Source organism: Anolis carolinensis, chromosome 3 (assembly GCF_035594765.1).
Source record: "Anolis carolinensis isolate JA03-04 chromosome 3, rAnoCar3.1.pri, whole genome shotgun sequence".
Lineage (NCBI taxonomy): Eukaryota > Metazoa > Chordata > Lepidosauria > Squamata > Dactyloidae > Anolis > Anolis carolinensis.
The window spans coordinates 241658659-241685129 of record NC_085843.1 but is presented as its reverse complement, the minus strand read 5'-3'; the positions used below and the strand labels follow the sequence as shown (position 1 = coordinate 241685129).

General features: G+C 40.5%; 1 protein-coding gene across 8 annotated transcripts in view; it reads left to right on the top strand.

Annotated features, from left to right (window-relative positions):
- Nucleotides 1-26471, top strand: part of ephb1 (EPH receptor B1) — an 802587-nt gene that overhangs the window by 112755 nt on the left and 663361 nt on the right. For all 8 annotated transcript variants that reach the window (XM_062976501.1, XM_062976500.1, XM_062976498.1 and 5 more), the window contains exon 2: nucleotides 18028-18092. In XM_062976501.1, the coding sequence (XP_062832571.1) occupies nucleotides 18028-18092 (65 nt within the window). The remainder of the gene's footprint in view (nucleotides 1-18027; nucleotides 18093-26471) is intronic.

Sequence of the window (26471 nt, the reverse complement as noted above, 5' to 3'; positions counted from 1 at the left end):
ACCATGAATTACCACAGTGGGTAACACCAACCCTAGTAATGCCAGTGATTTGTATTATGGCTTTCAATTAAGTTCAACTGCGAGTCCCATCTAGAGCAATCCCATTGAATCAAATGGACATACATATGTGTTGACTAATGAACCGAGATTTAATTCATCATTTCTTCTCTGTTTAAAATTAGGATGTCATATGTAGGCATTTATCTGGACAGAATGTGGGTGATTTTGCTGCAGATGTGCATATAATTTTTTTAGTTCAAATGCATGCTTCTGAATCTTCTTTTTTCATCTTCTTTGGAGGAGAGTTGGTAACAACTGTGCAAGATGGCCAGCTAATGATTTCTAATAACCCTGCTCAGCTGGAATAGGTTGCAAATCTCTTGAAGAATTTCGCCATTTAGACAACTCAGACATTTTGCTACTTGGAAAATAATTGTATTGTTTATCATCTTGGCTTTTGCTGTGTTTGTAGTCCTAGGAGAAAAAGCCATGTTTGGCACCGCTCCCTGTGCTTGAGATTGCGCAAGAATTTTAGTGCCTGCATTTTTTCTCTTAAAGCAGCTCGTTTTGCACAGAGAGACCCACAGGAAGGGTACAACATTTATTGCGCTTATTATTCAATAAGCATTTAAAAAAGCAAAAACACTAGTCTTCCTGATTGAGACTTTTAGTATCAACCACTCTCCAAATGTATCTACTTTAATAAAGGGGTTGGAAAACATTTTACGCCTTGAGGACCACATATGAACACATATGTATATAGGTCAACATACTTGCAGAATTTTTCTACTCATCTGCCTTTCATATACACACTTGACACACAGGAAGTACCCGTATCATATCTCAACATGGGGAGGAGTTTTAACACCCTCCTCCACGCTAAGGACCAGTGAAATCTGGTATTGGGTCTAGGGCAAGATGGCTTTTCAGATCACCTCCCTAAATCATCTTACCAATTCATGCATTACTATTCTCATTACTATTAAGGACTATTACTTCTGCTCTCAAAGTATATGTCATAGAATCATAGAATCATAGAATAGTAGAGTTGGAAGAGACCTCATGGGCCATCTAGTCCAACCCCCCGCTAAGAAGCAGGAAATCACATTCAAAGCACCCCCGACAGATGGCCATCCAGCCTCTGCTTAAAAGCTTCCAAAGAAGGAGCCTCCACCACAGTCCGGGGGAGAGAGTTCCACTGCCGAACAGCCCTCACAGTGAGGAAGTTCTTCCTGATGTTCAGGTGGAATCTCCTTTCCTGTAGTTTGAAGCCATTGTTCCGTGTCCTAGTCTGCAGGGCAGCAGAAAATAAGCTTGCTCCCTCCTCCCTATGACTTCCCCTCACATATTTGTACATGGCTATCATGTCTCCTCTCAGCCTTCTCTTCCGCAGGCTAAACATGCCCAGCTCTTTAAGCCTCTCCTCATAGGGCTTGTTCTCCAGACCCTTAATCATTTTAGTCGCCCTCCTCTGGACGCTTTCCAGCTTGTCAGCATCTCCCTTCATCTGCGGTGCCCAAAATTGGACACAGTATTCCAGGTGTGGTCTGACCAAGGCAGAATAGAGGGGGAGCATGACTTCCCTGGATCTAGACGTTATTCCCCTATTGATGCAGGCCAAAATCCCATTGGCTTTTTTAGCTGCCGCATCACATTGTAGGCTCATGTTTAACTTGTTGTCCACGAGGACTCCAAGATCTTTTTCGCACACACTGCTGTCAAGCCAGGCGTCCCCCATTCTGTATCTTTGATTTCCATTTTTTCTGCCGAAGTGAAGTATCTTGCATTTGTCCCTGTTGAACTTCATTTTGTTAGTTTCGGCCCATCTCTCTAGTCTGTCAAGATCGTTTTGAATTCTGCTCCTGTCTTCTGGAGTGTTAGCTATCCCTCCGAGTTTGGTGTCATCTGCAAACTTGATGATCGTGCCTTCTAACCCTTCGTCTAAGTCGTTAATAAAGATGTTGAACAGAACCGGGCCCAGGACGGAGCCCTGCGGCACTCCACTTGTCACTTCTTTCCATGATGAAGACGACGCATTGGTGAGCACCCTTTGGGTTCGTTCGCTTAGCCAATTACAGATCCACCTAACCGTAGTTTTGTCTAGCCCACATTTTACTAGTTTGTTTGCCAGAAGGTCGTGGGGGACTTTGTCGAAGGCCTTACTAAAATCTAGATACGCTACATCCACGGCATTCCCTGTATCGACCCAACTCGTAACTCTATCGAAAAAAGAGATCAGATTAGTCTGGCATGACTTGTTTTTGGTAAATCCGTGTTGACTATTAGCAATGACCGCATTTGTTGCTAAGTGTTTGCAGACCACTTCCTTAATGATCTTTTCCAGAATCTTGCCTGGTATTGATGTGAGGCTGACCGGACGGTAATTGTTTGGGTCGTTCTTTTTTCCCTTCTTGAAGATAGGGACCACATTCGCCCTCCTCCAATCTGCTGGGACTTCTCCTGTTCTCCAAGAACTCTCGAAGATGATTGCCAGTGGTTCTGAAATAACTTCCGCTAGTTCCTTCAATACTCTTGGATGTAGCTGATCTGGCCCTGGCGACTTGAATTCGTTTAGAGTGGCCAGGTGTTCCTGGACAACTTGTTTCCCTATTTGGGGTTGGATTTCCCCCAATCCTTCGTCCATTCCATGTTGCTGAGGTTGAAGGTGGCTTTCTTTTTGTGAGAAGACCGAGGCAAAGAAGGCATTAAGCAGTTCCGCCTTTTCCCTGTCCCCTGTCGCCATCACCCCATCTTCTCCTTGCAATGGCCCTATCGCCTCCTTTTTCTTCCTTTTTCTACCAACGTAAGCAAAAAAACCTTTTTTGTTGTTTTTTATGTCCCTGGCAAGCCTGAGCTCATTTTGCGCTTTAGCCTTGCGAACCTTTTCCCTACAGGTGTTGACTATACGTTTGAATTCTTCTTTGGTGATTTCTCCCCTTTTCCACTTCTTGTGCATGTCACTTTTGAGCTTTAGCTCAGTTAGAAGTTCTTTGGACATCCATTCTGGCTTCTTTGCACTTGTCTTATTTTTCTTCTTTGTTGGCACTGTTTGCATTTGCGCCTTGAGTATTTCACTTTTGAAAAACTCCCATCCATCCTTAACTCCCTTGTTTTTTAATATCGGCGTCCATGGAATGCCGCTCAGTAATTCCTTCATTTTTTTTGGAAGTCAGCTCTCTTAAAGTCCAGAATGCGTGTTTGACTTGTCTTAGTTTCAGCATTCCTTTGTATTGCAAACTGCAGGAGCACATGGTCACTTGCCCCTAAGGATCCAACCACTTCAACTGTATTGATCAGGTCTTCCACATTTGTTAAGATTAGATCAAGAGTTGCTGATCCCCTTGTTGCCTCTTCTACCTTCTGGACCATAAAATTATCTGCAAGGCAAGTGAGGAATTTGTTGGACTTTGTACTCTTGGCTGAGTTTGTTTTCCAGCAGATATCGGGATAATTGAAATCGCCCATGACTACTATATCTCTTCTTTGTGCTTGTTTGGTCAGCTGTTGACAGAAGGCTTCATCAAGTCCTTCATCCTGACTCGGAGGTCTGTAGTAGACACCCACGACAAGATCTTTTTGAGTCCCGGTTCCCTTGATTCTTATCCAGATGCTTTCAAGCTGGTTTCCCGGATTACAGTCTTGCATTTCTTCTGCAACGTAACTGTTTTTGACATATAAAGCTACTCCCCCTCCTCTCCCCTTTGTTCTATTTCTGTGAAAGAGGTTATAGCCCTCAATGGTTAAATTCCAGTGATGGGAGTCATCCCACCAGGTTTCAGTGATGCCTATGACATCGTATGTGTGGTGCTGTGCTAGGAGTTGGAGTTCGTCTTGCTTATTTCCCATGCTCTGAGCATTAGTGTAAAGACATGTAAGCCCCTGTGACCTCCCCTCGAACTGTTTATTTGGGATTATTGTGCTCTCTGTACTTGGTCCTTGCTGTGTTTGTGCAGCCCTCCGTTTAGCCTTTCGGCGGTTCCCTGTGGTCGTGGGTAATATAGTGTTCGCCAGGCTGTTGTTCCCCTCCCCCAGTGGATCTAGTTTAAAGTGCGCCTGATGAGGTTTGTGAGTCTGTGTGCAAAAAGATGTTTTCCTACTTGTGTGAGATGCACCCCATCGCTTGCCAGTAGTCCATCCTCTTGGAAGAGTAGACCATGGTCAAGGAAGCCAAAATGCTCCTCTTGACACCATTTTCTGAGCCAGTTATTGACCTGTACTATTTTTCCGGCCCTTGTAGAGCCATGTCCTACAACGGGGAGGAGGGATGAAAAGATCACATGTACATTATACAGTTTTAGCTTTGTTCCCAGAGCTCGAAAATCATTTGTGATCTTTTGAAAAGTATGCCTAGCGGTGTCATTGGTACCTACATGAATCAACATAAGGTGGGGAGGGTGATGGGGCTTTAGGAGCCTGCTGAGCCTCTGAGTGATATGGTGTATTTTTGCCCCCGGGAGGCAGCATGTTTCTCGAGCCATCCCATCCGGTCTGGAAATGATGGCTTCCGTTCCTCTAAGGAGGGAGTCACCTACTACCAAGACCTGTTTCCTTTGAGGATTGACAGGGTCCCTTTTGTGAAAGACAGTGTGTATGTCCCCTGAAGAGTGTTCCTGTTGAAGTGAATCATGTAGGTGTAAAGTGTTGTCCTCCTCCTCAACATCCCCAGTGCATTCATCAATGACAATCCATTGAGATACATCCGAGAGCCCATTACTCTCCCAAGGATGATCCTGTTCCTCCTGGTCTACGATTGGGGATGTCATGCTATGCTATGTCAGAATCACATTAATACAAATGTTGATGTTATTAGAAGTCTTAGGACATTATCCCATGGGTGGGAGAGAAGTGGGGAAAAGTGTTTGACAGAGTGGAGACTCATCTTACCAGGCAAGGCCTGTCTTTGGGGATGGCCAGTCATCCCATGTTCTTTTCCGGTTTTCTCACTTCCCCCTACTTCCACCCTTTTTCCTCAATCTGATTACTGAAAATGGGGGTTTCTCTCCATTTTTAAACACTGGCAAGATGAATTTCTTGTGAATTTCTTCAGGTGCTCATTGGAAGTGCCCGTATGTCATGGGATGGCCTCCATGGGTTTCTGTTTTGCTAGAGTGTGAAAATGGAGAGAAAAGGGGGGAAATCTACAAGGATAAGGTCATTGGATATGCTGAGATTTTGCACTATTGATACTACTACTACTGCTACTACTAATAATAATAATTTTATTTTTATACCCCGCCTCCATCTCCCCAAAGGGACTCGGGGCAGCTTACAAATATAAAATAAACATACAATGGTATCAAGTACAAAAAACATGCAGATAACAATTAAAAGTCATAAAATAAAATCACAATCATTGTAAAATACAGGTTAAAACACAGCGATGAAATCATAAGATGAACTGGGCAAAGTGTACTGAGTGAAACTTGTAAACATGAAGCAAGTTAAGGTGCTATAAGATCATGGGGACAACCTTAAACTGGGGTGAACCCTGTGGCTCTATCAAAGAGTTAACCAACAGGTACAACTGGTCAGAAGTAACTGCTAGTATAAGGGTTTAACGTACAATGGGTGGTACTTATTCAAAAGCCTGTGTGAAGAGCCAGGTTTTCAAGCTCTTCCTAAACATGAAGAGATCGTGCAGATTTGTAGGGGTTATTAGAGCTGTTCTTCAATCTTGAGATACCCAAAATGATTTTGGAATGTTGTTTGTGTTTCCACTGTTCAGGGCTTCAGAGGTCTGAGATGTGGGGAGTGTATTCTCTTGAAGCCTCTCTTCTGTCTTGATGCTAAGATCATATAGTTTGTCCCCAGTTTTGGCTATGAGAGGTGGAGGGAGACATGGAGTTCAAATTGAGTAAGATTGTGCGTGGTGGGGTGGGAAAATTGTGGGAGTGGAGTGCCTGAGCATGTTAAAAATTTTAACTTTCAATTCATTTCTCCTTTAGAATGGCAGCCAGAAGTGATATTGTTTCATTGCCTATTGTAATTTCAAGGGGAAATTGAGGGAAAACTTGGCTTGGGGAAGTTTAGGGAAGGGTTTGTCATGTTTGTGTGCTTCTGTGATCTTTTTTTTTCCTTAATTTTTTGATACTCAGGTGGCTTTGGGAAATGATAAACATTCAAGGATCACAAAACTAAGATCCAGAAGCTGCATGTGATCCATTGGCTGTAATTTCCCAACCACAATGCATGGGGCTGTCTTTCTTTGTGGCTGGGAAAACAGAGCCTAGAAAAGTTACTTTTTTTGGACTACAATTCCCAGATTTCCCCAAACCCCATGATGTTCAAGACTAATTACTGTACTTATGCATAAATACATTGTATGCAGGATTTGGTCAATGGTTATATTATTTCTTTAGAATTAAAAAAGATTGCTAAGGCAGCTTGCAAATTTTGAAATTCTAAATACTTATTGTAATAGTTGATAAAACAAGAAGTATGAGCTACCAGAGCACTTTTTCATACTCTGAATCCTTCTGGTGAAGAACATACAATTCTCACCACTACTGCATCAGAATGGGGAATCCTCCCCAAGAAAGGAGTCCTCCTCACCATTCTAGGCACATCCAGTAGATTTCACACAGCATGTGTTTGAAATAGATTCCTTGGTGTCATTTTTAAAAAAAAACCCAGAGCAAATGCCAATTCAATCGTTGTATTGCCTCCTTTACAATATTCTTGGTCTTTATAACACAACTCCTTTCAACATCTTTACACATGAACTGATATTTTCTTGCTCTGATAAGAGTTTATATTATAGAAATAGATAGTATTCTTTTCTTATACACATTTAATTTTGTAGGGTATATGTGTGTGGAAACAGTTCTGATGCCCAGATGTACCATTGCCAAGGAGAAATAAATATAGAGTTAGTCCATCACAAAAAGGCTTCTGTTTTTTTATGGGTGAAATAGCAATCCTTACAAGTTTTTGAGTAAAGAAAATTCATCTTCATGTACCTCTGAGGACCCACTCAATAAGTTTTGCTGTCTGAGGTAAAGCAGTAGATGGAGATCTCCACTCACAGAGTGAAGCTACACAATACCTAAATACAGCCAAGTTATTCTGGCATATGGAGCAAAAAATCCTGCAAGCACCTCTCCCTATCTCTACTAGTACAATTCAATAATTTCAAAAGCAACAACCAACAACATGGTGCCTTTTCATGAACACCCAAAATCTGCTGGTAGAGAATGCTGCCTCTCTGTGTCTAATGATAGCATTAGGTCTGACCTTTGACTAAATCAACTATTAGGAGAGAGTGGGATCTCCAAAAAGAATCTTTATGGGAGTGAATCTGAACGTTTCATCTCATCAGCAAATCAGCATGTGACATTATGGAGTCTAATGAAAGACTTAAAAAATACAGACTGTTGATAAAAGCAGTGGATAGATGGAAAGGAAGAAAGCTGGATGGAAATCAGGATGCGAGGGGGAGGGAGAGACAGGGAATGGGGCGTGAAACATCTGACAGCAACAAAGCAGATGAAAGAGTGTCTGAAAATGAAAGAGCAAAGCACAGAAGGGGGAATGGAGATGGCTCTGAACTGAAGCGTCTTCTCTGATTAATGATGCTCAGGCTGTGATCCATTGTAATCCCCTCATTAGCAAGCTGAGAAAAGTGATTTTACACTGGCCCCTGACCACCTTTCCCACTGCTTCTCTCCCCTGACCAGTGATTGATTGTCCTCACGGGTTCTTTGTTGTCCAGATGTACACATGGCCAAGGTGGCATTTTAGTTTTGGGTAGAACTTGTTGTCCCTCCTGGAATCAGGCCAAGATTTCTGTCGGCTAATAGATTGCTGCTCTGGGCCTTTGAAATTAGTGGTTGTTTACGTCAGGAAGGAATAGTGGAGAAGGACATTCTCATGGCTACATCATCTATATCTATCTGTGAATGTGTCATGTCTTACACCAAAATATACAACAATCAAGGTAAATTATATAAAGTAACAATGATCAATAAATAATATCTCCAGTAGCCATAATATCAAAAATAGGAGCAATGGGGAAAAACCATCAGTATGAAGTTCCATAAAACCCATTTTCAAAGAACACATCTTTTATGGGGTGGTCCTTGTTGCACCTTAATTGGTCGAATGAGAGGTCAGAAAAAGTTGTGTACATCTATGCATGGAAGTAAAAACAGGAAGTGTCAGTACTTCGGATGGCCATGTTCCAGATGTGTAGGTACATGAAAGGAGGGGGAGCGCTGAGGCACTGCCCTCAATAAAAAATCTGTTTCCCAGTGCAATTTTTTTTAGTACGTAAATTTCTAGCACTGTAGTAGCTTGAAACATCAGTTGAGCTTTTAAAAATACAGTTTTGTCATTCAAAGAAAAAGAACGAGCAAAGTTATTGAAGGATTGTAAACATATTGAGTGTAAGCATTCATGTTGTGAACAATTTCCAATGTTTCGCTCTCTGCAATGTTACAAATTTAAGGACTGGAGGAAGTTTTCATTAGAGATTTAGAATTCTGATTGGGAAGGACACACCAACAATTTGACCCCCGCATTGAGATTACTGCCATGTTGGCAAGAGCAGAGTTGGGTTTTTTCTGTTTACCCCACCTGGCTCTCCATTGGTAAGTCAGTATATATATTGGTGGGGATGATGGTGTTGAATGTTGAGGTTTGGAGTGGGGACAGGTAACAGTAACAACAACAACAACAACTTTTATTTATATCCTGCCCCCTCTCCTGGAAGGAACTCATGGTGGATTATAGAAAGTAACAGTTACAACAGTACAATCTATCTATCTATATCTATATATATCTATATCTATATATATATAGTACATAGGTCAAATTAGCATAACTTAAAATAGAATTATTGCAGTTACTGAAAACATATAAGAATATAACATATCATCAACATCAAAAATAGCTAACCTTGCTGGAATAAAAGCATTGAAATGTTAAAATCATCGATCTTACTAAAATACCTCAATTTAAGACTGATTGTCTCCAAAAGTCTCCCTTCGTCCTCAAGAGAGAACCGTAGAGTATCTTTTCCTAATCCAAAATCTGTTCGGGATTAACATTACAGGAGTCACATCTAGGATTCAATCTGGCAACCCTTGTAAATGCAGGTTTCCCTCTTGGTGTGATCTGTTATGGATCTATGTGTGAAGCTGTCCTATTCTTGAAAATTTCCTTTAGAAATGAACCTTTGTTGAAAAAAAGTCCAGATTATATTTTTGCTGGATCTATTTTTTCCTACTTTTTTGCCAGCAGCACAAAACTATACAAAGGCTATTTTCTGTACCAGCATTACAGATTTTAAAGTAGAGACTTGTGGGTGGCCAGTAGATGGTGACTATCTGCTCTAGACTATCTGTGGTAGTCTGCATTCTCAAAGGGTTTTACTTCATAGCATTTGAAGTCACTTTATCAATCTTCCTTCACCTTGCCCCCTCTCTTATCTGTGCACACTGCCAAAAGCTTTACCTCCTCCATTTCTGCATTCCAAGTTGCTTTTTATAGATTTGGGAGAGGGAGTAGTAAAAGAATTGGCAATGCACTTTGTGCCTCTTAAAAAGTAGAAATAAAAGCCCCGGGGAGACAATCTTCTTTCACAATGAAGTTCAGTTACCAGGAGAGAAACCCCTTCTGCCTTAATGCTCCACAGATGTTCTGTATAGACCCCGGAGCTGAGGGCACTCATAATTGACTACAGGTGTGACCCATGACTAGGTAACATCCTCCCCTGCCTTGGAGAGGCTTCCCAGAGGTCAGGTTCTAATCCATTGTCCTTGGAAGCTTTTATCCATCAAAAATGAGCGAGCCTGAGGAGTCTGAACAGACTAAAAGAAAGAAGAAAAGAAGAAAAAAATGGTGCAGCAATAGAACCAAGTGCTCATTTGTCATGTTAGAGCAAAGCTGTGTGACAAGCCATAGTTGCTAACACTAATCCCCTTGTGTATTACAGTTATGCACTGGAGCACAGATAAGGAAACTGAGCTCTGAGGAAGGGAACACTAAATTACTCACACACCCACACATGGCCCTGCTTCATTTCATGGCAGGGGTTGATGTGGGGAGGTATATTTGCTCAAGAGAAATATTTCCCCTTGTCTGTTTTTCTTCTTGAACGTACAAGTCAACAGTCTCAAAGAATATCAGCTATCCCTGCCAAGAGACTATGCAAAGAAGAGCGGCTTGTAGAGGAAGCACATTGATGGCTGGCTGAAGTTTATCATAAGTACATTCCCGTGTCAGTGCTAAGTGAGGAGAAAAAACCTCTCTCTAGGGAAGCAAGTCGGAGTGTGCTGAACCTCTGGACAGGAAACAGTGGATGGAGGAGATAAAATCTTTTCAACATAAACTATTGTTCAGAGAAGGGAAAGGAGCCTGAACTATAATTGGACGCAGTCAATTGCACTTAAAAATGAATGCAAAAAGGTAATTGGTAAATAGAATAGATTCACCAACACAGAACCACCAGTTCTTGGGCTGTGTGTATACCTAAGGATTTCTCTTGCCTGTGAACATGTTTTTCCATTTCTCTCACTCTACATATATCATTTAAATATCAAAATGTGGGCAAGTTACCTGGTTGGACTACAGCTCCCAGAATCCACTGCCAAGAATGCTGAATTGAAAATGATAAGGGTTTTTAGTCTAAGGCCAGCATCCATTTGGCACAATATGCTAGCAGCTGCGCTGTTTCCAAAATCATGCAGTGGTGGCAAGTCAAGGCAGATTGAACAGTCTATTTCTCAAAAGCCCTACTTCCTTTATAACTATTATACCCGAGGATGTTTCCTTCTTTTTGCTACTCGTACAGTAAAGCTGATGTAGAGTATCAACAGGACTTTGGCCCCTTAAAAGTAGTGCTTCCAAACAACTTCATGATCTTTGAAGTCACTTTATCAAATGATTACTTGTGCTGTATTGCCTAATCTTGTATTAAGTGGCAATAGGCGGGCGTGCTTCCTTATTGCCTTATAGATGTATTTTCATGTAAGGTTTCAACTGTGCTTTGGAAGTGGTTGGCTATAGTCCTGTTGTAATGCAGATTTATCCACTATTTCTTGCCTAGCAGAATCATTGTCACTATGCTCCCCCCCCTTTATTTATAAACCATTTTTCATGAAAATTGGCACACTCTTATGACCTTATCACAAAGGCCCATGGATTCACCCCTCTCAGCAGGGGGAGTGGAGAAGCTGCCATTCCATATTCCGCATTGGCCACCTTAGGTCCTCCATCCCAAGGGAGGAAGCATCACCCCCCACCTTCCCACCGTTGAAGACAAGGCAACATGGGAAGGCTCCTGTGTTGCCGCAATGGTGGCAAGCACTGGTTCACCTCTCTTTTCTGCATGGAGCCCAGGTAGAAACCTCATTACGTCATATGAAGGGCTCTGTGCCGAAAAGGGAGTTGAACCAGCGTATGTTGGGAAAAAGCCCCATCTGATGAGATGGTTAAATGTCTTCACTGGAAAAAGGACATCTATAATATGAGTCTTACTGCTTACAGCTGATAAATTACTAGCAGCTGTTTTTTAACGAATTGAAACTCCATGTACTGTATAATGCATTACAGCACTCCAATCAGGAGCAGGGATGTGGTGGCTTATGAGGTTAAAACCCAGAACTTTTCAATGAGCAGGGATCACAGTATATCTGCCACCTTCTATGGACTCACTCCTTTCCCTCCAGCCTCAGCAACAACCCCCATAGTAGCTGCAGGGAAATGGATTACCCAGTGTCCATGCATTATTCTGAGTGATAACTGTTATAAATTTGCATATTTTGTGGTGGCTTGGTCTTGCATGGGCAAAATTGGTTTACTTCCCCATAGAAATGAAGAGAATCACTTCAGTACTCCATTCAGGAAATGGTGTACTAAAAAGCTGATAAAAGATACTCCCAGAAATCAAGGTCACCTGGGCTTTCAGTGAAAAAGCCAGATCTAGGATTTCCTCAAGCTGAACACTTACATTGCTCTTTCAATCAAAGCAGTTGGCACACACAGTTTGTGGGCCAATGATCCACATACACATAAGGCTTCTGATTAAGTTTCAGTTTTCTTAGCATCGTTGAAGTCAGTATCAAGTCCAGGAACCAACCCCCTCAAGATGGGGTGACAAAGATAGGGACTTTATCACACGAGGCTCTAAAAATGGGTCCTGGTGTTGCTAACTTGTCTTGCCTTGAGGTGGATCACATCAGGATAGCCCTTCTTATCACACCAAGTCTTTCTGTAAGCTCTTTCAAAAATGCATGTCCTGAACTTGCTGCAGCAGTGCTTTGCACTACCTCAACACACTTTGAACAGACTTAGGGCCCTTCCAAACAAGCCAAAAATCCAAGAGGAAGTGGGATTTTAAATCCCACTTTCTCTTGAAATTGAGGTCACACAGCTTGCCTAAACCGTGCACTTTTGCTCGGGTCGTGTCCAGTTACTCACCCCTGCTGATCCAAGATCAGCAGGGGTGGGTATGGGCACTGCCAGCCTCCCCCTCCCTTCCCCTCATTTCCCCCAGCACTTACTGGGAGAAGACTGCATTCAAAGAAGGCCTGAAGCTTTTCTCACTCCTTCCCTCCCTCCCGTGCAAGAGTCCAAGGGCAGCATTGGGTAGGGGAGGGGGGATTTCTTCTCTAAGTGTTGGATTTTCCAGGCAGGAGGAAGAAAGGCAAAGGTTTCAAGCCTGCATCTGATAAAGGGTCCCGTAAGTTTAGAGGGAAATGTGGGGGGTGAGTTCAGATGGGGAAGGGAAGAAAAACACAATTTTCCATGCCTGCAGGGATACACAGGCATTGAAAAATGCATTTTCTCAGAAAGAACCAGGTTTAAAGGGCAACTTTTAAACACGTGTTTTCCAGCTTTTTATCCTATTCTTCCTGCATTTTGGCTAAACTTTGTTTAGTCACCCCCTTCCCTTTAACCTAGTTTAACCTGGATTATAATGCATGTGTGGAAGGGCCCCTAGAAAATGCTATCTGAAACCTAAAAACGGAAATTCTCCATTTATTGACATGTAAAAATGTGAATGACTTCAAGACGGCTTTGAGGTGGGTTGACGATGACATCTTGCAATCATGAATGCTTCGGTTTGTGGTTAGTACATATTCACTAAAAGTCTAATGTGATTATCTCCAGGAACAAACAGCATAAATGCCATGAAGCTGAGTGAATGTCCTAGCCCTGGGGACGTCAGTGATAATAGTGGTCATATTGGGAATGGAAAGACATTTCATTGCACTCAACCATTTAGATTCAGACTAGCCTATTTGCACTTTTGGAGACTTGTTATACGAAAATGTTCTTCTCATCTTAAAGATTTTTGAGGCATGCAAGATGTTTCAGAGATATAAATTGTGTCCTAAACAATGCATATCTTTAAAAAGTAAATGGCTAAAATGTGCATAATTGGGTAAAAATATACAGAAACTGACTCGACTCAATGTAAAACATTGCATAAATTAGACAAATTGCACAAATAAATGTCACATTAGAAGAAGCATGTTAAATTGTGTGAATTTCAGTGGGGGAAGAAAACATAAAGTCTTGTAACCAAATTCAAATGAAGGATGAGAAGAAAATGCAGCTGGGAACTGGAAAATGAAATCAAGATAGACTTCTCAATTCCCTAGTCACACAACTCTTTTTACCCCCTCTCATTTGTGCAAAATGTTACTATATTTCTACTCTAGCAATCTGCTGTTCACTCACCTTTGTAGCTGCATTTGGGCTTGTTTTTTAAGGCTATATTTCCAATAGATAAATAAAATAGAGGGGCGGATAATTTGGTGAACAAAACTGTCTTTAAAAAATGAGTCAATGCATGAAATTGAAAAAACAACAGGGTAACCTCTGCTATCCTATAGGATCCGGAGGCATTAGATTAATGTGATCCCTACCCCACAATCTGTTGAGTTGGCCCATCAAGGATACCATAACTAGTGGTATCAAAATTCACTTATTTAAGAGCATCAACATAGTCACGTTTTTCAATCTCTGTCTTAATAGAGCTGTCTATCAGATCAGGGCAACCAAGATTGCTTCAGCAGCAAAACAAAGCTTGAACCTATATTATAATGGATCCAGATAATCTGGGCCAACCAATTGTTCCTGGAAAGTAGTTGCCACCATCTTTTCTGAGATCATTTGCCAAAAAGGAACGTTAGGACCTAGATAGCAGTTACAAAAACATTCTTAAGGAGCAACTACCCTATAACCTCTCCCTTTACAAGAATTTTAACTGTACTATCAGGTTGTAACAACTGAAACTGACTTCATAAAACTGGACAAGACAGTGAACCAGACATCTCTCCAGGAAATGTATGCAGGAGAGAGGATCAATTTCAAAGAAAAAGTCTGGTAATTTGCTTTAACCTATATATCCTGCTTTTCCTCTAATAAATTCAAGCCAGAATATAAATAATTTTATCTTCAAAGTGTTCTGCAATTTTTTTGCAGCATGCCTCTGAGATTTCCACTTCAATCCCAGAAGGCCAGATACTTATAGCCTATTCACTGGCCAGAAAAAGATTTGCTTGACCAAACGTTGGTGACAAACATGTCTTTCCCGAACATTTCTGGGAATTTCGGCAAACAAGCAACTTAATCTGTTAAAAACAAATAAATAAAACCTGGATGATTTCCTTCCCCATCTGTCTGTCTGTAATTTTTTGTTGCTGCTATTGTTATTCTTTAAAAAAGAGATGAATGATGGAAAAAATATTAACAGTAATGCAGCTCTTCCAGGCTCTCAAGAAACAATAAAAAAACTTATTTAGAAAAAAAAACCCCTTCCTTATAGAATACTATTCATGCTTCTGATTTTTGCCAGCATGAGTAGAGCATTAGGCAACAAATCAATATACATAGTTGATGCCAATGCAGACAATAGGGGGGAAATGATATTACTGATTTGGTCAGGCAGTTCCAAGTACTTATGGAAAAGCCAATAACTGACCACATTCATCCTCTTCACTGCAGAACAAAACAATAGAATTTATAGACAGGCCTGTGGTGGCTGGCATATTTATATCTTTTATTCTGGCCTTTTTAATTCATGGCACTTGCGTCTTTAAAAAATACAGTTTTCATTGAAATGCTAGTGGTAACAACCAGAGATGCAAGCTTAAGATAATAGGGGATCTAGACTACATTTTCAAAAAGAGCTCTGGCTGAAAACTGTCAAATTTAGGCATACAAAGGATCAATATTTAAACCTGATAAACTGAATTACTAGAGTTTAGAGTAATCGATTGGACAAGGTGAGGGAGAGACTGAATGTCTTAAGCCCCATATCTGAGTTTTTGGCACTGAATTACTACAGAATTAAGGCATATGTATGATTGTTGGTCTGTACTGAACAGAGGCCAAAGGTTCATGTATACAATTTAAGTTGAGTTGAGTCCCCAAATTAAAGCTGCAGCAAGTCCAAGGTTCAAATTTCTACTTCTAGCTGTTTTGGCACAGGCTGATGAAAATGCAAATAAAATGTGGTCCACTACTGTCGACTCTCAAAAATGGGCAATTCTAACATTGAACAGCATTGTTAAGGAAAGGGAGCTACAGCCTATTGGAAAGGTGAACTGCCAGTCCTGGAGGCTTTAAGGAAATACAGAGTTCACCTATTACATTCATCCAAGGAAAGAACAGTATAAGAGGTGTGAGGGGGTCAAGAGTTTCATAAAAACCTTGAGGACTGCATGTTGCATACAGCCGTAATTTAATAGAAAGATGGAATAGTAGAGTTGAATGAGACTACTTGAGTCATCCAATCCAACCCGCTTGCCATGCAGAAATACACAATCAAAGCATTTTTGACAAACAACTATCCAGTCTCTATTTTAAAACATCCAAAAAAGACTGTACCTGGCAGCATATTCCACAGTCTAATAGCAGTTCTTCCTAATTTTCAGGTTGCATTTCTTTTTCTGCAGTTTGAATCCATTGCTCCATATCCTAGTATCTAGAGTAGCAGAAACAAGCCTACTCCATCTTCAACATGACATGACACCCATTCAAATATTTTATTGTGTCCCCTCTTACCCTTCTATTTTCCAGACTAAACATACCCATCTCCCTCAACTACTAGTCATATGGCATGGCTTCCAGACCTCTGATCATTTTGGTTTCCTGTGTTATCAGTACATGGGCCGTTTATGTTCCTACCAAATTTTAATCAGAGTAGTAAATGATGGGTAGAATTTAGACAGGCAGTGCAAAAATTGCTCATTGCTATAGGGTGGTCAGATTAAGCAAAAAGCTCTTCTAGGATAATATTGCTGTCCTGCTGGCACAACCTGCTTTGGCTGGCTGATCGAAGGACCTCATCACACTAGCGTTTGGCTCCACTTTAAATCCACTTTAGGGAGGGGGCTTTAAACAGCTCAGCCAGACAGGTCCTGGGCCTCACCAAACTACAAACCTCAGAATTCTGCAGAAGGCAGAAGGCAGATTTAAAGTGGATTCATGTTCTAGTGTGATGAGGCAGTAAGAGATTTAACAACAAAGTGATCCACTGGCGGAACTGATATGCAAAATTAAGGTAAGCCAACAGTTATGGCAAAAAAAATGGCTGACAAGGGTGGAGCAGTGGAAGACCAAACAACACCCAATCCTCCTACACTCTGGGGCACCCTGAATTGAAGACACACCTAAAAACCATGTGGCTTGGAGTTGATAGTGCTCTTTAGCCTTGGATTGGCACATTTGAATTTTAAACTAGTCATTCAATAGTATGAACCAAATAAATTGAACTACGTAAACTGACAGTGCATTTGAAAAGATTCAGAAATGTTGGCTGGGCCAGATTTAGAATTCTGTTTCTGATCTGGAGTCATTTCAGCTGGTCCAAACTGAAAGGATCTGGGTTCGGGCTAAATTGAAAAAAAATGCATTCTATATGAACCTGCCCAGTTTTGAGATTTGAGGGGGAAGCCTTTCTCTAAGTCCCAGTCTCACTGGGGGCATTATGGTGAAAATGTTGAGGCTTTCTTGGGGGCTACTATCACTCTATAAAGATATGTGTGATAGTTACTGTCCTTCTAACAGTGGGCACAATGTTGTGTTCAAATAAGCCATTGATAACTAAGCTGAATGACCAGGATTTACTTGGTTTGTGTTTTTAATTTGTTCTATTTTTGATTGCACTTATTTGATTTGATTTTAAAATGGCTAGCCATCTACAGTCTATTCTTTGGATAGAAAAATCAGGTAATAAATCCAACTTGGGTCCTATTAGAACCAGTATGATAAATTAACTTAAAGTCGCCAGTTCCATTGATTTTGTGGGCAACTAAATGCATCTTGGTTTGGATCTAAATCATTGTAGATAGGTCTCTTTAGAAGAAAAACGATGCAGTAAACTTGCATATGTGCTTTGAAAAAAAGAAAGGCAACACTCCAAATTATATTGCTGCCCCATACATTTGTAGAAAACAATGACTCATTGGCAATTTGCCTTTTGTGGAGCTCTTTCCAGAAGCTCCTCTATGCCATCAGATGATCTCATATACCACCTAGCCATGCATACCATTGTAAAGCTGATGATGTCAGCCTTATTATAGATTCTCAGCAAGCTAAGCTATTATCTGGAGAATAGATGGGCCCTGAAAAATCGAGAAACTCCTGGTTTTAAAAAAAATGCATTCCAGAAGCAAATCTATATTAGTGTGTTTCAGTAAAAATAAGAGTATATTTTAGTGCCCGAAAAACTTTTATTGTGGTATAACCATTCATTGAGTGGAGTCTAGGTGTATATGAGAAAGTAAAATTTGATCCAGGAATGCTGATAGTATAATAAATATGCTCGTTTTAAGGGTAGTATTGAAGCACATTGCTATTGTATGCTGAGAGACACGTAGTCAAGCTTCTTTATAATAAGTGCGTAAACATGCCTCTACATCCAGCAGTGAGAATTTTTTTCTTGCTTTTGAGTGGGCACATATTGTTTCTAGGCACACATTTGTAGTGTCCTTAAAGTTTTGTTTTGCTCAGACTCACAATTTGTTTAGTGATTCTTTTGCTTAGTGATTTTTTTGTTTTCTGAATTCTCAGAAACCCTAATGGATACTCGGACGGCCACAGCTGAACTTGGCTGGACAGCAAACCCAGCTTCCGGGGTAAGTGGATGTCAAACACTTGACTTCTTGGATGTTTGGAAGTGTCTTACTTTTATTATAATGAGTAATAATAGCGAGAGGGGAGGGAGAAGGGAATGGGAAGAGAACTGGGTCAAAGTATTTTGCTGCTTCAGTCAGAGCAGAAAATGGTGTGAACCCATGTCAAGCTACATAGTTAGTTTGGTGCCTGAGGGAGGAAATACCACAAAAATACAAAAATGCACAAGCATTTTCCCCCGTACCCCTCTTTAAAAAAAAAGAACACTACTTAATGATGCATTTCTGCATTTTCTGGCATCAAAAATCTGTTGACTGAGGCAAGCGCTTCACTATACCTAATGGTAGAGCCAGTCTTGGTATTTTATCACCAAGTCACTATTTCATGGCATTCATGCAATTATACATAGTGGATATATACCAAGAAGAGCACCTTTGATATCATATCTTATTCCATTTGCACAATTGCACTGAATTATCTATTTGTGGTCCTGCAGTCAAAGTTCTGAAAACCTTATAGTCCTATCTTCTCACACTTCTGCTGCCCCATTATTATTATTTTGAGCAGCTTTGCAGTTTCAGCAATGAAGCAAATGTACATGCAAAATATTAAATAAAATGAAGACAGATAGCTTAGGAATAGCAAGGGGGAGAAAGAAGAGTGAGGGCGAGAAGACTCCTGTCCCCTGACAGTGCATTTGAAAAGATTGAGAAATATTGGCTGGCATAGAAGTGGAATGGATTCTTTGCACAAGGTAGGTGATGAGAATAATGCAGGATTGCAAACTGTTGACGGGTTAATTGCAAGGAGGAGGCAGACTGACAGCAGGTTGCACACAGTGTCATATGACCAGGACCATCACCAAAGGTGACTGTTCAATTTCAATGCCAGTTTGCCTGCTTTGTGCAATAAAGTCCTATAGGTTTGTGCACTCACATGTGCATGAAATCTCTTTCTCCCCAACTGTACAAGGCATACTTTTTCAATGTCAACCCAATCAACGGTAAGACTGACATGTTTCCTCTTATGCCAACAAAATTATGTATCTTTTTCTCACAGCAGGGCTCCTATAATAAATGGAGTGTTTGTTTTTGTTCCAGTCAGTTATGAATTTAAGAGCCAAGGCTGGTGCTTGCTTTTTTGCTTTGAAAAACCTCCCCAAACTCCCAGAAGCTGAGGTCTGCTGAGGATACTGAAACATTCCAAGTGAGAGAAATGTTGGAAACTTGACTCATGGATCACAGTCATTAGGAGTGTAAATGTTACTCCTCCACTACATCCCTTGGTGAAAAAAGCTGAGAATGAAAAGAAATGCCATGTACTTTTTAGATTTCCTAACAGTAATAATACCATCCTTGGTATGCTTTATGGCTGTGTATAGTGACATGATTTGGCAAGGAATTACTTGCACATTGTTTTTTCTGGGCTTGACTGCTATATGAAGCTTATGCTGCCCCATGAATGAGTGTTCAGTGAGGGCTGTACCACCCTCAACCCTTTTAAACCTAGCTTTTTACACAGTAGAGGCAGATTGTGTGCTGCCACTTATATTTTCAGTCAGCTCCAACACAATGATCTTTTCCAAGTGTAGGAAGTTGGCTGGATGAAACATTTGCTTCCTTTATCCCGTGTGCTTTTTCTTCTTTTTTTTTTTTTGCCTAATGGCACACTGACTAGAGCTGGGAAGAGATATGTCTGTACAAAGGGTTTCTTGCCACAGCACCTTTATTTTTTTATATTCCAAGTACTGTATATTTTATTATATAGCACTAAGCCAGCATCTAACCAGTGCAGGGAAATAAAAGCCCAGTGCTCATTTGTAGCTTGGATTATATAGCTGGAGTGTCGCAGGGAATTTCTCCACTATTGTGTGAGGGAATTCTGATTTAGAACTGTAAAGACAAAGTGAATGGATAAGGAGTAAACCAACTGGTTAGAAGGAGAGGTGATATAGTAGAAGGGAGTCCTGCTTGCCGTCGGTGCTGGCCCTACCATTATGCAGAGGCCATGAACAGGTTTAAATTGCTGTTGCTGAGCAGTAGGAGTGGCTAAACTGTGGAATGTTTATGCTGACTTTAAGTGAGCCAACAATGTCATGTGGCAGCTAAAAAAGCCAATGGGATTTTGACCTGCATAAATAGGAGAATAGTGTCTAGATCCAGGGAAGTCATGCTATTCCTCTATTCTGCCTTGGTCAGACCACACCTGGCATACTAGGCACTGCAATTGAAGGGAGATATTGGAATGGACTAAAATGATCAAGGGTATGAAGAACAAGCCCTATGAGAAGTGGCTTGAAGAGCTGGGCATGTTTAGCCTGCAGAAGAGAAGGCTGAGATGAAACATGATGAAGGCCATGTATAAAGATGAGAGGGGAAGTCATAGGGAAGAGGGAGCAGGCATATTTTCTGCTGCCCTGGAGACTAGGATGCGGAATAATGGCTTCAGACTACAGGAAAGGAGATTTCACCTTAACATTAGAAAGAGCTTTCTAAATGTGACAGCTGTTCAGCAGTGGAACTCTCTGCCTGGGACTGTGGTAGAGGTTCCTTCTTTGGAGGCTTTTAAACAGAGGCTGGATGACCATCTGTCAGGGGTACTTTGAATGCGATTTTCCTACTTGTTGACAGGGGGTTGGACTAGATGGCACACGAGGTCTCTTCCAACTCTATGATTCTGTGATTCTAGGGGAAAGAAAAGGGCTTGTGAATTTTCATTGCATTCTTTGACGGTACTGTCCCACTTTTTCTCCAGAAAATTCAGAACTAGGTACAGTTTTTTTAAACCATTTTGTTCTTATAATAACCTGGTACCTTGGTTATGTTGAGAGAAAGAGAGAAAAATGGTCTGAAGTTGGTGCCTAAATCTCATAATGCACCAACTCCTGTCATTTTGCAAATTAAACAGGGTCAACCCTAATTAATACTTCAATGAATATAGGGTGCTGTAGGTTTCATTTCAGAGGTAGAACTGGCAAATCTGCCTCTGAGTATTCCTTCCTTTAAAAAACTATGAATGTAATGGGATCATGATTAGAAGGAACATACAGACGCACACACACACATATCTGTAGTGAACTTTATGTATGAGTTGGAATCCCTAAGTGGGGATTTCAGCCTGGGCCTTGGCTCCATTCTGGCCACCACACTATGCAGGCTTTGTGTTGCTTCTATTGGTGATGTAAGAATTTTTTAATTGATTGATTTTACTTGGTAAAATCAGTAAAATTCATCTATAATTTCATTGTCAACAGCAGAGTTGAAGATTGTTAGATGTGTTTAAGATATTACAATATCTGTTGTAAGATTTATTGATAATATTTTCCATGGTACCATGCTCTGAAGATGGCGCTGCCTTTGGAAAAGCCATTTGAAGATTGTCTTGAAACTATCATCTCCCCTGGTTCTTGAGTGTAGATTCATGTGTGTGGGTTAGTTTTGGAGGAACAGATTCTAGTCAAGAATCTAAACATGGATCCTGTGTTTAGTTAAGTAGCATCCCTCTTGGGATTCCTGGAGGTATATTTATTCATCCCTAGGTACATGCATGTAAGGCTGTCTGGTATTACCATGGTGGTGCAGTGGGTTAAACCCTTGTGCCGGCTTGACTGCTGACCTGAAGGTTGGGTTGCTGACCTGAAGTTTGCTGTTTTGAATCTGCGAGATGGGGTGAGCTCCCTTCTGTCAACTCTAGCTTGTGGGGACATGAGAGGAGCCTCCCAGCAGGATGGTAACACATCCAGGCGTCCCCTGGGTAACGCTACTGTAGACGCTGATGGCCAATTCTTTCACACCAAAAAACGACTTGCAGTATGTTCTCAAGTCGCTTCTGACACGATTAAAAAATTACTCATATGATAGTCTGCTGTAAACCAAATGTTTTTCCTATCTCATTTGTTCTGAGAAGTTTGCTTTGGCCAATTGCTGTGTTTCATCAAGTAGCTGTCCATGTGGAAAGAATTCATGGTTGTCTGTGATTTGCCATGTTTCTTTGGCATGACGTATTAGCTGCAGAGTATCAGCTGGCTCACATATGTCTGGACTTGTTTCATGGAGGCTTGCTGCCCCTCAAAAGGAAATAGCCAAGACCTGCCCTTTCTGCCTGTACGGCTGCCACTCTCTAGGTGAATGGAGTAGGCATAATGTTGCATCCGCCCATTTCCCTCCATGCCTCTCATACATTCTCCACCGAAAGGATTATAATTAGGAGGCATTAGCAGGCTCAAAGCAGCTTTCGTACCTGAACACCATTCATAATTGCACTCAGCAGTGCTCTTTGCTGGCTATTAATGTCAGTTTGGTGAAGTAATGAGGAACAAACCACCGCCAGGCACTTAAAACATCTTCTTGGTACAATAGGAGTATTTGAAGAATGGGAGCATAAAATAACCTGGCTCGCATTCCCCTGACAGAGAAAGTGATCAACAAAGACAGCGACAGGTGCACATGAAAAAGATCACTTAGAAAGATGGTTCCTGGCTTACTAGGTAGGTTGAAGCAGGTGACAGAGGGCCAGCTACAGAAAGAGAGGTGTTGTACCCAAGATTATTGTTTTGTCAATGAATGGAAAGACCAAAGAGACAGATAGCCCTCGTGTCAAAAAGATGTAGAGCAAAGCTCATAGCAAAAATTGAAATAGCTTGTGTTAATTGATCTTTGGAAAGGTTTGCTTTTCTCTGTATAATTTTGAAGCACTTTGTAAGCTGTGGATGATTGTTACTGTAACAATGCATCATTTGGCTGCAATACTTCACTCCTTTGGGTCAGTTTGCACGTGATTTCTATGCAGAGGTGCCCTGGAATTATTCTTATAGGGGTGTGAGGGAAGAAACATGATTAGTATTAGTTTGGATTGAAATATTCACATGGATTTTGCTGGAAAAGTCTTCAAGCAGAGTAACACATTCTCATCTATCCCTCCAGCAATTATACACCTTAGAACTCTGGTGATAGAGAGCCATTGTGCTTAAATTAATCCTCCATTTATTTTTGGTGCATTCATTAAAATGTGATGTCTCTGAGAATTTATGCCAAGGGAGATAAAGAGCATTGTTTCTCATTCTTTAGTTTCCTTTGTGTTTTGCCCTGAAGTACTAATCATGCACATCTAGCATGACCAATGATAACAGATTGTAGGGCCTGAAGCCCAAAACAATCGGAGGACCAAAGGTGATTTAAGATCTGGTTTTCCACAGTTAGGTTACTCAGCAGTCCAACCTTGAATGTGGAACTCTGCCTTGGGTTGTAGTGGAAGATCCTTCTTTGGAGGCTTTTAAACAGAAGCTGGGTGGCTATCTGTTGGGAATGCTTTGATCATGCTTCTCCTGCATGGCAGGAAGTTGGATGGAATGGCCCATATGGTGTCTTCCAACTTTTATGATTTTTTAAAATTTTTATTGAGGGTTTTGTCAAATACAATAAGAACTGGGTGATGGGGGCCAGGTTTTTTTTGGAAGCCCTTTCCTGTACCCTTTGGTCAATCCTATTTTACACTAAGTCATTTTTCTGGGTTGGTTTTTGTTTTTGTTTTTTTGCTTTTTCTTTCTTAATAAATTTTATATATAAAAAGAAAAAAAGTGGCCATTCATGGTTGCAATTGGCTTGCTGCAGTGCATCAAAGAGATATGCTTTGGATCCCATATTGAGAGAAAATTGCAGTACCAATCAATCAATAAATTTATTGATTAGCCCATAGGCCATATCACAAAACTGCAGTACCAATTAATTGAATAAAAAATAAACAAAAAAGAACTGGGTAATAGGAAGGGTAAGCTAGTGGGGGATAATAAGGGGAAGGGAAGGAGGGAGGGGGCTACAAAATTGGGGTTGAGGGATTAGAACAGGGGTCCTCAAACTTTTTAAGTGGAGGGCCGGTTCATGGTCCCTCAGATTGCTGAAGGGCCAAATTATCATTTGAAAAAAAATACGAACAGATCCCTATGCACACTGCTCATGTCTTATTTGTAATGCAAAAAAAAAACCCTTAACAACATTTATTTATTTATTTATTTACTACATTTATACCCCACCCTCTCTCACCCCAAGGGGGACTCAGAGCGGCTTACAAGTTGTATGTACATACAATATATTATGTTATTAGCATAGCACAATATTAGCATTATATATTACTATCTGGTACTATACTATACATTTAATATATAATATATAATTAATATTATTATATTATACAATATTATTATATTGTATTATTATTATTAGCTGCCCTGAGTCCCCTATTGAGTGAAAAGGGCGGGGTAGAAATACTGTAATAAATAAATAAATATTGTATTGTATTACATTATAATATTATTATCAATATTATATGTATACACAATATATCATATTATTACCATAGCACAATGCTAGTAAATGAAAGAACAATATAATATTTAAAAATAAAAACAATTTTAACCAACATACTGTAAACCTATCAGGATTTCATTGGGAAGTGTGGGCCTGCTTCTGCCTAAAGAGATAGTCAAGTTAATTAGGATTGTTGTTGTTGTGTGCCTTCAAGTCATTTCAGACTTTGGGCGAGCCTAAGTGTAAAACTGAGGGCAGGGGCCAGGTCAATGACCTTGGAGGGCCGCATCCGGCCCCCGGGCCTTAGTTTGGGGACCCCTGCATTAGAACATATAAGGAGGAAGGGGAGAGGGGGAAGGAGATTTTTTTTGGGGGGGAGGGGTTGGGGGATTTGTACTTCCATTCTTCTTAATAGTGGTCTAGTGTAGGTAATGGTACTTTTTGATATTTGTTGAACTAGGGACCCCACCTCAACTCATCATTGCATGGTGGTGCTTTACTCTTTCCTCCTCAGCTTCTTAAATTAGCATCTTGAGGTTGTTTGCCTTTATCTATTCTTTTAATGGGATCCAATCCATTGTCTTAATGAATTTACCTTTTGATTTGATTATCAGGAGTGTTAATTTAGCTATACACATAATATTGAATATTTTCTCAATCCATTCTTTTTTTATCAGAGTTATGGGTTGTCTCCAAACCCTGGCAAATACAATTCTCGCAGCCGTTTGTCAAATATGTAAATATTTTGTCATTATTCAGATTTCAATTGCTGTTTGTCATCCCCAATAGAAAAGTTTCTGGTTGTAGTGGAATTTTTTGTTTCAAGATTTTTTGACATACATCATGAATTTCTTTCCAAAAAGATTCTGACTTCTCACAGGACCACCACATATGGTGGAATGTGCCTACACATTTCCCACATTTCCAGCAGTTTTTTAGCAAGGTTTTCCAGGGTCAAATATCATTGATGCATCATTTTTGACCAATTTTCTTTCAGTTTGTAGGACTAGGTATAATTTAGTTTTTTGTTCCAGATTGCCTCCCATTCATCCAATGATATTGATCTACCTATATTTTTTGCCCATTTAGTCATACATTCTTTAATATCTTCCTCTTTTGTGCTCCATTCTAATAATAACTTGTAGATTTTTGTAATTGCTTATCTCTGCAATCACCTCCTTTCCTATGAACCCATGCGGTCCTTGAGATCTTCCGGAAAGGCCCTTCTCTCGCTCCCGCCTCCGTCTCAGGTGTAGTTGGTGGGAACGAGGGAGAGGGTCTTCTCGGTGGTGGCCCCTCGGCTCTGGAATTCCCTCCCCAGGGAGATCAGACTGGCACCTTCCCTGTCCACCTTTCGTAAGGACCTTAAAATGTGGCTGTTTCGATGCGCCTTTGAATGAATAGTTCCCGTTAGACATTTAACTTGTTACAATTACTGCACTTTATCAATGTCCCTCACTCTTGTTGCCCTATATTATTATCCTTGAGCCTCACATAGAGTCTGTACAAGCTCACCCTTACACATTTTGTACTATGCCCAGGTTCTAAGGACCTGATATGTTCTGTGTTGTTTTATGCTGTGTTATACTGTTTTTACTGTTTTATATTAGTTTTAAATTATGATTGTGTTTTAATGTATGATGATATTGGGTTTGTCTGCACCAAGTCCTCTTGGGGAGATGGAATCAGGATATAAAAATAAAGTTATTATTATTATTATTATTAATTGGTTTTTTCCGATTTGTGCTTATCTTGTCCCAGAATGTCATTTTCTCTGGAAAGCCCAATTTACTATCCTTTTTGAAATATTCTTTTATTTCGTGATGATATGTTATCAAAATCCGCTTTTAATTCTTCTTGAGTTTTAACCTTGCATTCCTTGTCTTCCCTCTTTAAAATCTCTTTATATGTAGGCCTGTTATTCCAACCTAACTGCCTTCTTTGGCAGGCTTTCAACGGTGATACCCTTGATTTTATGATTCTACGAATGGAAGTATTCTAAAAGGATCAATAGAAGAGGTGCAGAACTTCAATCTCCCTGTACCTGATGCTCATGGGTTCTAACTCCTGTCTCTCCAA